We start from the raw sequence: 15211 nt of genomic DNA on the forward strand, positions 1-15211 counted from the left end.
GCTGCTGTAAGACTTTTATCAGCGTAAATAACCACAAGCGTAGTTAGCTTCTAAATACTATTGAGTACTGCGTTCGAGCAACTGTGAATTGTAGTTCCGTATTTCAGTGAAATAATGACTACAGAAGGAAATCAATCACAAACAGATACACCGAAGACAAATTGTCAATAACCAGAAAACAAGGTTATTCACAATGGACAGTAAACTCAGAAGTATTATTGATACAGCACGATGATAAATCTGTTTATTGGGTTTTCACAAGTTTTCTCCATTATTTTATATTTACGACAAGAACAACCTTTGTGTCCTTTGAAGTATCACCACAACTAGCATGATAAAAAATATGTCTTACTGTCAGAGCTGGCGGCAAAACGAAAACTCACGATAAACAGTCGAGCAAACAACGGCAATAATATTTCATTTTCATGAGGTAATTTCTTTGCAAATAAATGCATATGGGGAAGCTTCGGAATATCTGCACTTCGACCAAGCCACTACTATCTGACTTGGTAATACACTGTTACATGTTTATTCATCAACACGAATGTGGTACCGCGATGTAAGACTCATCCCACTTACTCGCTGTAGGATGAAAAACACCAAACTGGTGTTCCGTAGGTATGAATTGCAGTTCTTGCTCTACGAATATGCTGTCACTTTTTACCGATGGAGATCGAACTGTAAACTGGTACCTTGAATTTTTTCTCGGCCGTAATCCTGCTTTTGGTACTGCGGTAAACTGACTTACGACTTTTCTAATATCGTTAAAGGCAATTTTTTTACCTCGTGTGATCATTCCAGAAGGGCATGATATGTGTTAGTCGAAGAGTGGGTTTTCGAAAGTTAATGCATCTTTAACTCTACTCGTTTCTCGAACTGTTCACAATCAAAGTGTCTTCCACTGCAGTTGAATTTCCAAAACAGTTTTACAGCTGTTGACATTCAATCACAGTAACATCTGTGAAAACCGTAGCATCAAGAAAGATACTTTCTACTAAATGGAAGTTTATAATATAGACTTAGTAAAGGCCAATGCACAAACTGATCAGATTACTGAACTCTAGCAGATTACTGACTTCGGTTCTACAAAATGGTGCAACTCCCACGTCATGCAGTAAGAGTTCCGCACATAGTCACAAAGATACAGCGAGAGCCTGGCTGTGTTCCTGAGGAATTTTCTCCGACGATATATGCATGCGAATCCACTAAACACCGACAGTGGTCGTTGATCAACCATTTGCGAGACGTGTTCGATGGGTGAAGTGTCAGTTGGAAGTACGGTGCACGGAAGCAATAATATATATTTTTCTTCAAAAAATGATTGTAAGTTCCGCCTCACGTGTGATTGTGTGTTGTCCTGGTGAAGACTGGAATGAGTATATACCTAAAGCAGGTGAAGTTCCTCATATTCTGACACTTCACTGATGTATCAGTTGCTACTCAGATTGTCCTCAATCCCTAGAAGCCGAGATAGTATGCTGTATTCAATATCACATAGGACCAACAAGACTGTTATTTGCACACTACGCTAATGAATAAAACCTCATTTTATTACGAACGACTTTCTTGTCTCAATTGACCTCTCAGAACATGTGAGTCTATAGCAGCGTCCCTGCAGTTTTGTTCGTGTACTGAGTTAAGTCTGTCTCGATTGGTCGTTTTCGTTTACACGTGAGCCTCAAAACTGCGTGTATCGCGAGCGCTGTCTGCTGTTCAGATTGGCGCTCTAACGGCGAAATTGAGGTTATGAGCGACTGTCTTTCTTACGAAAAATCGAAATTTAGTAACAAAATGTAGGAACAACCAATGACAATAGAGTTTATTAATGTCCAAAGTAAAATTCATGGTGGATGTTCCTGTCAAAATTCGTGTGGAAAATTCTCTACACTCCTGAGAACTGAAAGAATAGGAAAAGTGTGATTAAAACATTTAAGAGCATATCCATTCATGTATATATATTTGTAAACGCATCAAACAATATCTAGAAAGCATCAAACAGCGCCGTTTTACTTTATAATTTATTTCTCGTTAAAACTAAGTGCCAAATAACATCAAAAATGTTATTCTCTTCAAATAATTCTGACTTTTTTGCTGTTGAAATAATATTAATTATACTACGTTTATCTATTTAACTTCTTAGTTCATGAACAGTGTAAAACGAAAATACCTTTCTGCTTTTAGATATTTCGTCTCACTTGAATGAAAATACTACTACAAATAATACCACGTCTCGTTCAACCTCTTCAACGTGACACAAAACAAAATAAACAACACAACAAAGATTAAGAAGACACGAAAGTTTAAAATCTGTTTCTATAATACGAATAAGCTCTAACAGAATAAGTTAACTTCCGATGATAACAGACGCTGCCGGACTCCAGTATTTCTGTGCGTGCTTAGTGTGTAGCGTATTTGTAAATTTAGAACTCGACACAGGGTTCCGTCTGTAAATCATTAATGTCATATAAATATTCGCGACGCGCCTGGTTGCTGATTTATACCGAAGCACGAAAAGCGCACGCACATCGAGTAGTCGACTCTGACCAGAAAGCCGCTCGTGTAACGCGCGTTTAGTGCAGATTCCAACTTAGTGTCATAATGGTAGAATCGAACACGAATGCGGCCATTGCCGTTGGAGAAATCTGAGCGGAACTTATTTGAAACCATTACATTTTTTCAGACAGTTCGCTATCGACGGCGTCTACGCGCGTACTGTACTCTGAGGTCTTCGTGTCACACATAAAACCAGTATCAGGCGGCGTAAACCACTCTATACAGCCAGTTCCACCTCGTCATAAAACTTGAAGCAGTTTCGTCCATAACAACCATGCGGGCCAGTCACTCTTCATTTTACAGATCTTGCCACAACAGTTTTTATGCATATAGTAGAGCGCGCTGCCGAGTCTGTACACACAGGCAAACAGAACACAACATGTTGTCTCAATGGACAGACGTCTAAAGACTTTAAAGTATCATCTGGCGTGCCACAGGGGAGAGTTATGGGACCATTACTTTCAAAATATATATAAATGATCTAGTAGATAGTGTCGGAAGTTCCATGCGGCTTTTCACGGATGATGCTGTAGTATAGAGAGAAGTTGCAGCATTAGAAAATTGCAGCGAAATGCAGGAAGATCTGCAGCGGATAGGCGCTTCGTGCAGGGAGTGAGCCGACCCGAGTGGCCGAGCGCTTCTAGGCGCTACAGTCTGGAATCTCGAGACCGCTACGGTCGCAGGTTCGAAGCCTGCCTCGGGCATAGATGTGTGTTATGTCCTTAGGTTAGTTAGGTTTAAGTAGTTCTAAGTTCTAGGGGACTGATGACCTCAGCAGTGGAGTTCCATAGTTCTCAGAGCCATTTGATCCATTTTTTTTGCAGTGAGTGGCAACCGACCCTTAACATAGACAAATGTAATGTATTGCGAATACATAGAAAGAAGGATCCTTTATTGTATGATTATACTGTAGCGGAACAAACACTGGTAGCAGTTACTTCTGTAAAATACCTGGGAGTATGCGTACGGAACGATTTGAAGTGGAATGATCATATAAAATTAATTGTTGGTAAGGCGGGTGCCAGGTTGAGATTCATTGGGAGAGTCCTCACAAAATGTAGTCCATCAACAAAGGAGCTGGATTACAAAACATTCGTACGACCTATACTTGAGTATTGCTCATCAGTGTGGGATCCGTACCAGGTCGGGTTGACAGAGGAGGTAGAGAAGGTCCAAAGATGAGAGGCGGGTTTCGTCACAAGGTTATTTGGTAATCGTGATGGCGTCACGGACATGGTTAGCAAACTCAAGTGGCAGACTCTGCAAGAGAGACGCTCTGCAACCGCGGTGTAGCTTGCTGTCCAGGTTTCGAGAGGGTGCGTTTCTGGATGAGGCATCGAATATATTGCATCTCCCTACTTACACCTCCCGAGGAGATCACGAATGTACGATTAGAGAGATTCGAGCGCGCACGGAGGCTTCCCGGCAGTCGTTCTTCCCGCGAACCATAGGCGACTGGAACAGGAAAGGGAGGTAATGACAGTGGCACGTAAAGTGCTCTCCGCCACACACCGTTGGGTGGCTTGCGGAGTAAAAATGTATAAATGTAGATGTAGATACTACAGTGATTACTTATTGTTGGTTCACAGTGCCAAATATCATTCCAGTTTGAATACATTATGGACATTCTTTCAGGTTGTTTCAATGTTCACGAACCTCAGTGCATATTATACGGTCAGTTAAAAACGAAAAACTGTAATAATTATTCTCAGAACGTTGTAATTTATAGGAAAATATAGTTTTTTCCTTATATAAATTTAAGGTAATGTGCAATTCTTGCTTTAAATAAATGAACTTCATAATGCTTTGAGCCTCAGCGTTTCCTTGATAAAATGATTGCGCATTCATAATTTATGAATGAAGTCGAATGTTAATTCATGTAATGATTTTCAGCTATGGACCATACTGTCATCTACAGATGAAGTCGGAGATAGTCACTGCTGCTGGCAGGTCACGTTCTGGCGAACACGCGCATGTATGGCGCATATTAGTGCTATGTCACAAATTTGTTGGAAAGTGTGCCACTATTGTTATAAAATCTGCAGCAATGCAGAACATGATGATGTGTTTTGTTATTATTCCACGAGACAACAGATTTTCGATTGACGCTGCTTTAAAAGCTAAATTTTTATTTAGAATGAATTACATCTCAGACCAAAAGAATAGGTTTTTTATAGTTAACTTAGAATTTCAAACGAAGTTTTATGAAACAGTGCGCCATAGTAAAAAAAAAACACACACACACACACATGTTGCTACTTCTACACCTTGCCCACGCGAATGCGTTTTCGCAAATCCAGTCGCAGCCGGCTGGAGTGGCCGAGCGGTTCTAGGCGCTACAATCTGGAACCGGGCGACCACTACGGTCGCAGGTTCGAATCCTGCCTCGGGCAGGGATGTGTGTGATGTCCTTAGGTTAGCTAGGTTTAAGTAGTTCTAAGTTCTAGGGGACTGATGATCTCAGATGTTAAGTCCTATAGTGCTCAGAGCCAAATCCAGTCGCATGTAAATATTTACAAGAAACAATTTACAACATCAGCTACAAATGTTCACAGTATATCCAAGAAGTTATTCAGTAGACATTTACTTCAAATGCCGCGTTTACGATAAAATCGAGTACGACTGGATATAAATAAACGGGATAAAAAATGGCTCTGAGCATTATGGGACTTAACTTCTGAGGTCAGCAATCCTCTAGAACTACTTAAACCTAACTAATCTAAGGATATCACACATCCATGCCCGAGGCAGGATTCGAACCTGCGATCGTAGCGGTCGCGCGGTTCGAGACTGTAGCGCCTAGAACCGCTCGACCACCGTGGCCGGCTAAAAGGGATCAAGCTACGTTACAGTCGTCATATTGCTTGGGTCACGGATCGTTTTTTTTTTTTTTTTTTGGTCATCAGTCTACTGACTGGTTTGATGCGCCCCGCCACGGATCATAGTGAACGTGTTTTAAAGCAATCCGGACTACCACTCACTGTGTTAGGAGTAAAATGTTCGACGTTCAGCACTTATGGGGTTCAAAGGTGTCGAATACTGATAATGCTGCTGGGGTTAAGGGCATTTTATAAATATTTGTCGAGTGACACGTGGTCTCTTACGTCATCTACTGATCGGAAGTTTACAAGAGGATATTAATATATATGCAGCTGGACGTGCTGTTTCTATTAGAATTTGTCGCTGGTATTTTACAGTTAATATATACTACTTTTCAGTGGGTAGTAACTACAATACATACCTTCAACCAGTGACGTCGGCTCCAAATTTTTCCACCGTGCTTGGAAACGATTTTTACGCATAATTATCTTGAAATACCAATACTATATCTCTTATTTTCATAAAACTAGTCTTGGACGAATCGAGGTGTGTGAATAGCTTGGAACACAGTATTGCCATTTGAGAACAAACGTTGTACCATGGGATGCACCTGTTCATCGAAAACAGTCACTTAATCCTTGCAGTAATGTGACGTTGTAGAGTAACCATGGCACCGATAGAATGCCGTGATATAATTGCCCAAATCATACTAAAACTGCCGCTGTGGTTCGCTCTTCGGAAGTAAACTCGGCCAGAGGCTGAAAAAAGTGTGACACAAGATTCATACGACCAACGACTGTCTTTCATGGCTTCATAGTCCACGTTTATTGCTTCGGCACCATATTCTCCCTCTACGGGTGTCTGCATCCCTGAAGTGTGGTTTCAGAATTCCTTCTCGTCGTGTAATTCCCAGCTTTGGAGCTACATTCGTGTTGTTTTGGTGCTGACAGGATTCGCGAGTGCGACATTCAGTCCTGCAGCCACTTTTTCAGCTGTTGCACTCTTGTTTTTCGTCACAATCCTCTTCAATGACCGTCCCTAACGATCACCCAACACACACTTTCGTCTGATTTGTGTCTTTCGTGCGGTTATAGGCGCTACAGTCTGGAGCCGCGTGACCGCTACAGTCGCAGGTTCGAATCCTGCCTCGGGCAAGGATGTGTGTGATGTCCTTATGTTAGTTACGTTTACGTAGTTCTAAGTTCTAGGGGACTGATGGCCACAGCAGTTAAGTCCCATAGTGCTTAGAGCCATTTTGCGATTTGTGTCTTAGCGGATGATGGTCTTCCGCTTTCCCTGCAGCAAACACTTTCACTCCCTTGTTACAGAAGACACACCATACGAACACCAACAATTCTTCCGCTTTCGAATTCACTTACCTCCGACATAATGTACTCAAAACTACAGACTGACACTTGCAACATATTGAGGACATTGCACAGGTGCCGTTCGTGTTCAGATACAACAGCACAACCTGAAGGCTTACCTAGCATCCGTAAGTATCTTCAAGCATACACTTTTCGCTATGTTTCCGAATTTTTGTCCAGCCCCTGTAGTTATCAATTGATTCCAGTATGAAATCAACCATGCTATAAGAAACTGAAATACGAATGATTCATACACCAAGATCCGAAACACTATGAAGATATTAGGTTTGGGCTAGTGCATGATCATGGTAATTGTTCAGCTAACCTTATTGGTCATAGGAGCGGATCAAACAGCCTGTCAGTATTATAGGGGTCTGGCCCCAGACTCTTACAATCGTTTGGAGAAAGCAGGGCGGGATGCGAGGGGGGGTCCTGTCCTAGTTACGCTTGAGAGCGCCAATAAAACACCATTGACAAGCGGCAGCAGCGGAATGCCGGCTTGCGATCGACTCGCAGTGAAGCGTCGGGTGGCGGCTGCAACGTCACGGGCGGCTGTCGACGCGCGGAATCCGGCGGCCTCTAGCTCTGGGTAGTGATCTCCAAAGTGCTCTCGTGGACACCGAAGACTCGCACTCTGGAGTCTCGCACCAGGTACACCTGAAGTACTCACTGTCTCGCACGGCTAGGTTCTCATCCCCCATTTAGGAAACAGGAACCAGCAGCATACATGTCTGCCACATGAATGGGATGAGCAGCAGTGGCGCTCAATCACTCGAAGGCGGATAACGGACAGCGTCCAGGTCACGCAGATCAAGCCTCCAGCAGGTCTGCACGGTGATGGCGGCCTCCGCGCCTCATCAGCTTTGTTCCGCAAGTTGGCAATGCAGCTGGCAGCAGTAACGTTCGTCCAGATGGACCTGTGGTTCCACAGCATATCGAAGAGTGGTAGGCGTGCTGAAGGTCGACCTCCATAGCGTCCCCTCTCACTGGAGAGCTGCAACTGACACAAGGGCGGAGATTACACACTGGGCGGTCGCCAATTAATACTCAACAATCAGATATTTGTGAAAAAGGATTGGGTATTGATACGGGCGCTTCCAGTGCACTCTGCGACGGTGGGGATGGCTATGACATCACGTGTCCTGGTTTTTCCTTCTCTGTTAGCTCTCCTAGCGACGTCAGACTTTCGGAACTTCACCTTTCAGAGACTCTTTTATGCTGGCTCGACACCTGAATACTTAAAGCTAAGTTGCAAGTATCCCTTCTTACGAAACTCTGCTTTGTTATTAGTACGCCGGTATCTCTCGGCTTTCATGACGTCATTGTGCTTCGCTTACAGACTTGGGCACTCGGTCGTTCCCCGTGCTGCGATAGCTTCCGTGTTAGCCGCAACTCGCTCAGCAATTCCCCCTAGCTACCAGTCTGCTGATCATTGACACAAGCGGTTCGCTCTCCGGGAGCTGCCATGGTAGAACTTGGACGAATTTGTAGTGTCCACAGTGGGTGCCAACCTGGGCTGTAACAATACTAATGCTGAAAATGTTGAAATAATAGTAAAGAATATGGAGTCTAAGAGGTTTTGAAAATAAACAATAATTACAAAAATTATGATGACAGGTCATAAAAAACTTTAGCTAACACCACCTGTTCATAAGAATGAGAGTGATAATTATTTATTTATTCAGTCAGTCTCACATTAACGAGTAGTGGCCCACTAAGACAAAAAAGAATGAGAGTGTAAATTATCTATTTATGCAGCCAGTCCCCCATTTACGAAAATCGGCAGTTGTGGAATACGTCAAAATGTCTTTAAGTTCTGTTAGACCAGTCCTACTAATCGCAAACCAGATCAAGCAAATTCTCCAAATCCAGGCATCACGAGAATTATCTGGGTGAAAACATGCCTTATAAAACATGTCCTCAAATTTTTCTAAGTCGTTCTGTTGCATCAAGTTTGCTACTCGCAGAAAGTAAAACTGTTGAAATCTGTGAGATTCGAACATCAAAGTTGCCACTGCAGTATCGAAATACACAGTAGCTAAAAATTTGAGTTTAGCGAACAGCTGCACAAAAAATTACTAAGCGTCGTTCAGAAAAAGGACTGATGTGCCTCTTGGATACCAAACTCAGGAGAAACGGAAGATCAGAGTTGTAGGACATAGCTCAAAAGACCGGTCAACTAAGGACAACGAGTGCTGTTAGTTGACAGTAGGCGCCGTAGTTGCCGGGAGCGACCGTAAAGGACTTTGCCATATACAGTCGCTCCCATCAGATGCCGCGCGGAGTGTAAACTTTGTCTGCACGAGTAATACACACCTCCTCTCTCCAGTCTCAACCATTTTTACTTTAAATTAAAAAACGTGCCTTTATTCAAAATGCGCAAGAACTAATCTTATAATTAACCTCAACAACCAACCTTGATTCAATAGTTTAGTTGATACGATAAACACCACATTACATATCTAGGTGCATATCCTATTTAACAGTAGAAACATGTTGAATAACAGAATTTCATGGTGAGTGAAATGCTATATATTTTTGGGAATATATCACATGTGGACAGCTGAGACATACTTTGTCGGTCATGCAACATCTTGCAGTTTGATACAGAAGGTCTTTTGCCATGGAACATGTGATATTAGCAAATGAACTGCATCTTTTCAATGTCTTAACAGTTTCTTCCGTCTTGAAAACAGAAATTTATATAGGCTTCCAACAACCTCAACTTAAAAATGTACCTAACTTGCAACTGGTTTTTGATAGTACTTCTGATTAATTTGACAAAATGTATTTAACTTGCAACTGGTTTTTGGTAGTACGTCTGATTAATTAGATTCCACTTACTGATTATTGGGGTTTAGTAGAGTAATACTATAACAGACATACTATTAAATACGGAATTCACAAGATTTTCTGGACTGCAACGCTTTTAAATTTCAGTATAATATTTTTGTTCCTAGGTACTTGACCGTCTTGTATCTACATCTAAATCTACATTTATACTCCGCAAGCCACCCAACGGTAAGTGGCGAAGGGCTCTTTACGTGTCACTGTCATTACCTCCCTTCCTGTTCCAGTCGCGTATGGTTCGCGGGAAGAACGACTGCCGGAAAGCCTCCGTCCGCGCTCCAATCTCTCTAATTTCACGTTCATAATCTCCTCGGGAGGTATAAGTAGGGGGAAGAAATATATGCGATACCTCATCCAGAAGTGCATCCTCTCGAAACCTGGACAGCAAGCTACACCGCGATGCAGAGCGCCTCTCTTGGAGAGTCTGCCACTTGAGTTTGCTAAACACCTCCGTAACGCTATCACGCTTACCAAATAAGCCTGTGATGAAACGCGCCGCTCTTCTTTGGATCTTCTCTATCTCCTGGAACATATTTTCACATTTGGGAAAACCTTAACTTTTCGGAGCAATTTTTTTAACTTCAGGAACAGACTGCAGTACAAAAACATTGAATGGTATCACTTAAAAGTTGAGTAAGAAATATATTAAACTTCTATTAGTAGGCCGGCTAGATAAAATCGTGTGAGAATCATACAAAAGTACAAGACCCCCTCCTGCTATTGCACTTCACTGGCCGGATTCGATCAGACTGTGCCACTGTGAAATGTATTCTGTACCTATATTAAAGGTAACACTTGTTAACACAAAAACAGAATTTAGATTATTCAGAGTAATGAATCGAGTAAATGTTGAAAAAACTCGTATTGAATTTATTAGGATGTTGGCTTTTATGTGGCACCTAAAACAAAAGTGCAGTGTAATTGAAAGGATACGCTGAGATTTTTGTTTCCTCTGCTTTCGCAGGTCGTAATAGTGATCGACATCAAGTTGGCCACTATCGAGTGTCGGGCTACTGGAGCATGCAGCCTGTCAACCACAATCGCGGATCGCCGACCTTCGACATCTTGAAAGAGGAAGATCTGGACTTCTACTACACTTACGAGGCGGAGGTGGGCTACCAGACACGAGATGTTTCCTGCCGGGACTCCAAGGGAGCGGTCGTTGACCTCAGGTAGCTCAGCCCTTCCACTGCACCTACTTTACAACTACTTCACAAACAACTTGCGCAGCTACTTCTGATAATAATATCGTTAACTGGAAGGGGTATATCATTTATCTGAAAGGACGTGACTGAGACAACCTAACTGCCATCCTACTCCCATTCGGAATTACAAGAGGTGTCTACAGCATTTCCTTAAGTTAATGATAACGCTGAAGAATATAGGTGTCAATAATCCGTTATTGGTCACACACAGAAATGTCATGAAAAAAACTTATGTTACTTCAATTAGATGTATGCAGTCATGTGAACAATTTTACATTGATTTGGGTTTTTCTAACATTTATATTTTTCGAAATTCAGTATGTGGCTTGTGAGCAACATTGCCCATAAAAGGCGCATGCTTGCTACAATATGAAATACCTCATTGTTGTTCCTGTGGATAAAAAAACGATTGAATTTTACTTTATTTGGTGTGAAATGTCTTAAAACTATTCCTCTTTGGAACAAAGCACAGAACAGTTCCACATTTTACATCGAATACCCCTGAGGGCAACGCCGACATCGACTCTTTGACCGATACTCGGGTCTGTGACCAAGACTGTCATATGGCACAGCATTCATTGACGCAGAAGCTCCTGCTTCCTTCTTCTTATGGACTTGTACATCCTGCCCGCCAACTCCAAACGACTTTTCCGTTTCTGAACATCTGGCATCACTCCTTTGCCCGCACAAGGAATAAAATCATAAGCAATGTCTGACACGTCAGATTTAAAAATATTTTGAAACCCCACTTACCTGTATCCAAATGATGCAGTGCCTCTCTTCTTATTGAGTTTGGTCTTTGGGTTGTTATTGTGCGATCCACTACCGGTGACTGAAGTTGCAACGGTTTGGCAGGGTGGAAAAAAGAAAGGAAAGTCAGGGTTCAACGTCCCGTCGACATTGAGGTCATTAGAGACGATCCACAAGCTCGGAAATTTAGAAAATTGGGAAGGAAATCGACTGTGCCACTTCAAAGTGCCCGACATTTGTCTGAAGCGATTTAGGAAAATCACAGAAAACCTACATTTGGAGAGCCAGGTGCGCATTTGGATCCTCGTCCTGGCTCGGTCGCAACGGTTCAGTTGTTAGTGCCTGAGAAAATCATGAGTTCTTCATCAGATCCCACATCAGATTCTGGAATATCCAGTAAGCCAATATTGTGAACTGTCTATGGTTCATATTCTCGACCTCCGTTACTATTATAGGCAACAATCAGAGTGACAAGGGACTTCTGATTGTAAAACAATGCTGAGGCTTTTATTTTATCAATAAAATGTGTTTGCTTCCACCTCCAGCACTCTGTAAATGAGTGTTCATGACAGTACTACAAACGTTACACACGCGCTACAAAGCTCAATACAATAGCAATGTAGCCTACAAGCGACAATACTTTTCTCACACTTTATTTTTATAAACTTAAGATATGAATTCGCTAACATATCTGTATGATGAGCCATCTTCAAGCCCTCGTGTTCCCGTTGATATACACCTTTCGTTCTATAAGATAAAACAGCTCCATAAATTCGGGACAAACTGCATCTTGGATAACCTATGCTCACATATCCTAACACGCCGTCTACCAACCATGTACACTATTCAGAGGTTTCGCACCAGAGAGAGCAGAATATCAATAGATCAGAAAGTTTAAAAGTTGCATGTAAGCGTCATAGCCTATCCAAGAACGAAAATTTAAAAAATCTTGCAGGAAACAGTGTTCAAATTTCATTGTGCTTCAGAGTAACATTACTCAATAAATGGTCAAATTTACTGAAATTTGTGTGAATAACAAATCATGAATTTGCTTCGACAGAAAGATAATTAATTGTTAGGCCCAGCTGTCAACTGTAGGGATAGCGAAAACCAGTGAAAAGAGTGATTCGAATATCCGTATTCGAAACAAACTATCACTAAAAATGTTGTTAATTATTATAATTCCTATGTAAGCATATCCAACCAAAAATTTCTCATCCCCAGGAGACATCACGCTGAAGCCCTATAAGCACCCATTTCTAACGGTTAAAAAGGCCTCAGTTTGGTAATAAAGATAGTTGACAAGTTTCTTCAGGTGTGTCATATCCAGCCAATGCCACCCATTGTGATAACATGTTCGCGATTATCTGAATGAGTGAACCTGAGTGACTGTCCGATAAACATCCCCAAAACATCACAGATAAACATGTGGTCTGAAATACACCGTCCATACAGTGCGTATTAAAGTCTCATAGCGTAGTCAATATCATAGAATCGTTTCAAAAGTGGCGAAATCGCGACTCTTCTGGGCACACTGTACACCTGCAGCCCGTGACTGTGAGGTTTCTGTGTTGATTGGTGCAGTTTTATGACCTAGTGTAAGTAGGGGTCTTTCGTGAGGTATTCGAATCCAAATGTCAATCTCGTGCAGTACCATCAAGTTACATCCACTAGGAATGTGGATGTACTCAACGACTGTGATACGACTTTCAAAATGATGGAGCACAGTAATTGTTCTTCTGGGCATTATGACACATTTCGAATGGATGTGAGAAGTACGTTGACTTTCTGAGGGTACAGGCTGCGCCTGCAGGGTATTTCAGACGAAACAAACCTATGCATATCATTGAGCAGTAGGTTCATCAATCGTTCGCTCGGGATAGAGCTACACAGCCATTAGCGTGTACTAATGGGTATCGCAATTCACTACGCAACGCTACATTTTGCAGTGCTTAAACTTTCAACGGTTTACCGGGCCCATGCTAATCTCTTTTTTTCCCATTAACGTGTAGTGAGCAGATGAGGTACACAGGAGGTATAGTAGTACCTTTTTCACAGCGAAGAGGTTGTTCTGTATGGTGTGGCTACTCACCATTTGTTGCATAGTACTGAATTATGAGTGTTTTCATGCGCTGTTACCATCCGCAATAATAGACAGCTTACTCAGGTGGCTGCCTGTGTCTTCGAATATTCACATGACGCCTAGTCAAATGAAGAGCATAACGATTTGCAACGTAGGAGCATGATTGGTGCACAAACGAACTGGAATAAATCAAATGTACTGATATGGTGTCTCTTACCCATCCAGGATTCAGCTTTCACACAGGTGGCAGGTAAGTAGTCTGACGACATCCCAGTCATATGAAAACCCACAATATTCCATTGTATTGGCATCAGGAGCAGTCCCTCTCCAACAAAAAAGTTATTCGTAGTTCAGTTCCTCAACAGTGTATGTAGATATATGTTGACTATTTAATCAAGGTGTTCAAATCTGAGCACACACTAGCAGACTTAATGACTGAACCATAAATACCAACGCACGAGTGTCCATCATGAGGATTTTCATAATTACAAAATATGATACTTAAATTCATTCGATTTACCCAGTTTAGCACAATTTTGCCTTAGAAGTATGTGTCACATGCCAGTTTGGTGATTGGTTTTATATGGCGAAATCGAGAGAATGTAGTACACGTATACACTAACTTGTGTCACCACCTTTATGAAATTAAGGCAATTTTTCGTTATCAAGCACCATGAAAAGTGACGAATTTTTAAATTTAATTTTAAGGTAATACAGTTTCTCGACTAATTCTAGAAATTGGTCGTTGCACGAAAAGGAAATTGTAAAAATTATGACCTCACAGTAACATTCTTTTATAGATCAGAAAAGAAACGGCGTACTGAAGTCCGCAGTTTGACAGCGAAAGGATCATTGTTAACGGTGAGAACGCGCATAGTTTCTGGCAGTCGTAAAACCCTCAGACTGCACCTGAAATTCATTGCCCATAAAACGAAGACAATACTCTGAAAGCGGTTCCGTCACGAGAGAGTCAGCTCAACTTCACCGACATTCCCGACCCATTATTTCAATATTTTACGCTCGCAACAAGCGATCAATAAAATGCGAGCTTCATAAACAAAGGCGTAATGGCTTTGGACTACAGTCTGACGTTGATAGTAAAATATTCTTAACTAGCCCGTTTTAGTTGTTGTCTAAATGCGTTGTTCTGTGAACTGACATAATAAATCTCTACATGTCGCGGGAAACAGTAGTCTTCCTCACTACCTGCCCAGACCTGTAAAAAGAATTATATATGCTGAGAATTTCAGTTAATAGGGTTTCAAAATGGAGAGTTCGTGTTGTATGTAAAACAAAGAGTTATACTGTATGGGAAAATTTTAAATGTAAAAATCAAGAATGAAATCACCGTTATACTTTTATTTTGCCTATTAGTGGAAATTTTCGGATCAGGTTTGTCTAACAAACAAAACACGTGAGTAAATACTCCCATTGCATACTTCGCGTCGAGCTATTTCATATAACAGCGCACATCTGAAACATTCGTTGCGTGCAGATGTAGTTAACTTCTAGGCCTCTTGGTGTAATGTAACGTATGGAGTGACATACCGCGAGGGAAGAAGATAAATAATCCCTGGAATTCA

At 41.7% G+C, this 15211-nt stretch overlaps 1 protein-coding gene across 10 annotated transcripts in view; it reads left to right on the plus strand.

Annotated features, from left to right (window-relative positions):
• LOC126297914 (thrombospondin type-1 domain-containing protein 7A-like) overlaps positions 1 to 15211 on the plus strand; it is a 1219654-nt gene that overhangs the window by 654967 nt on the left and 549476 nt on the right. For all 10 annotated transcript variants that reach the window (XM_049989225.1, XM_049989222.1, XM_049989223.1 and 7 more), the window contains one exon: positions 10555 to 10762. In XM_049989225.1, the coding sequence (XP_049845182.1) occupies positions 10555 to 10762 (208 nt within the window). The remainder of the gene's footprint in view (positions 1 to 10554; positions 10763 to 15211) is intronic.

Source organism: Schistocerca gregaria, chromosome X, assembly GCF_023897955.1.
Source record: "Schistocerca gregaria isolate iqSchGreg1 chromosome X, iqSchGreg1.2, whole genome shotgun sequence".
Classification (NCBI taxonomy): Eukaryota; Metazoa; Arthropoda; class Insecta; order Orthoptera; family Acrididae; genus Schistocerca; species Schistocerca gregaria.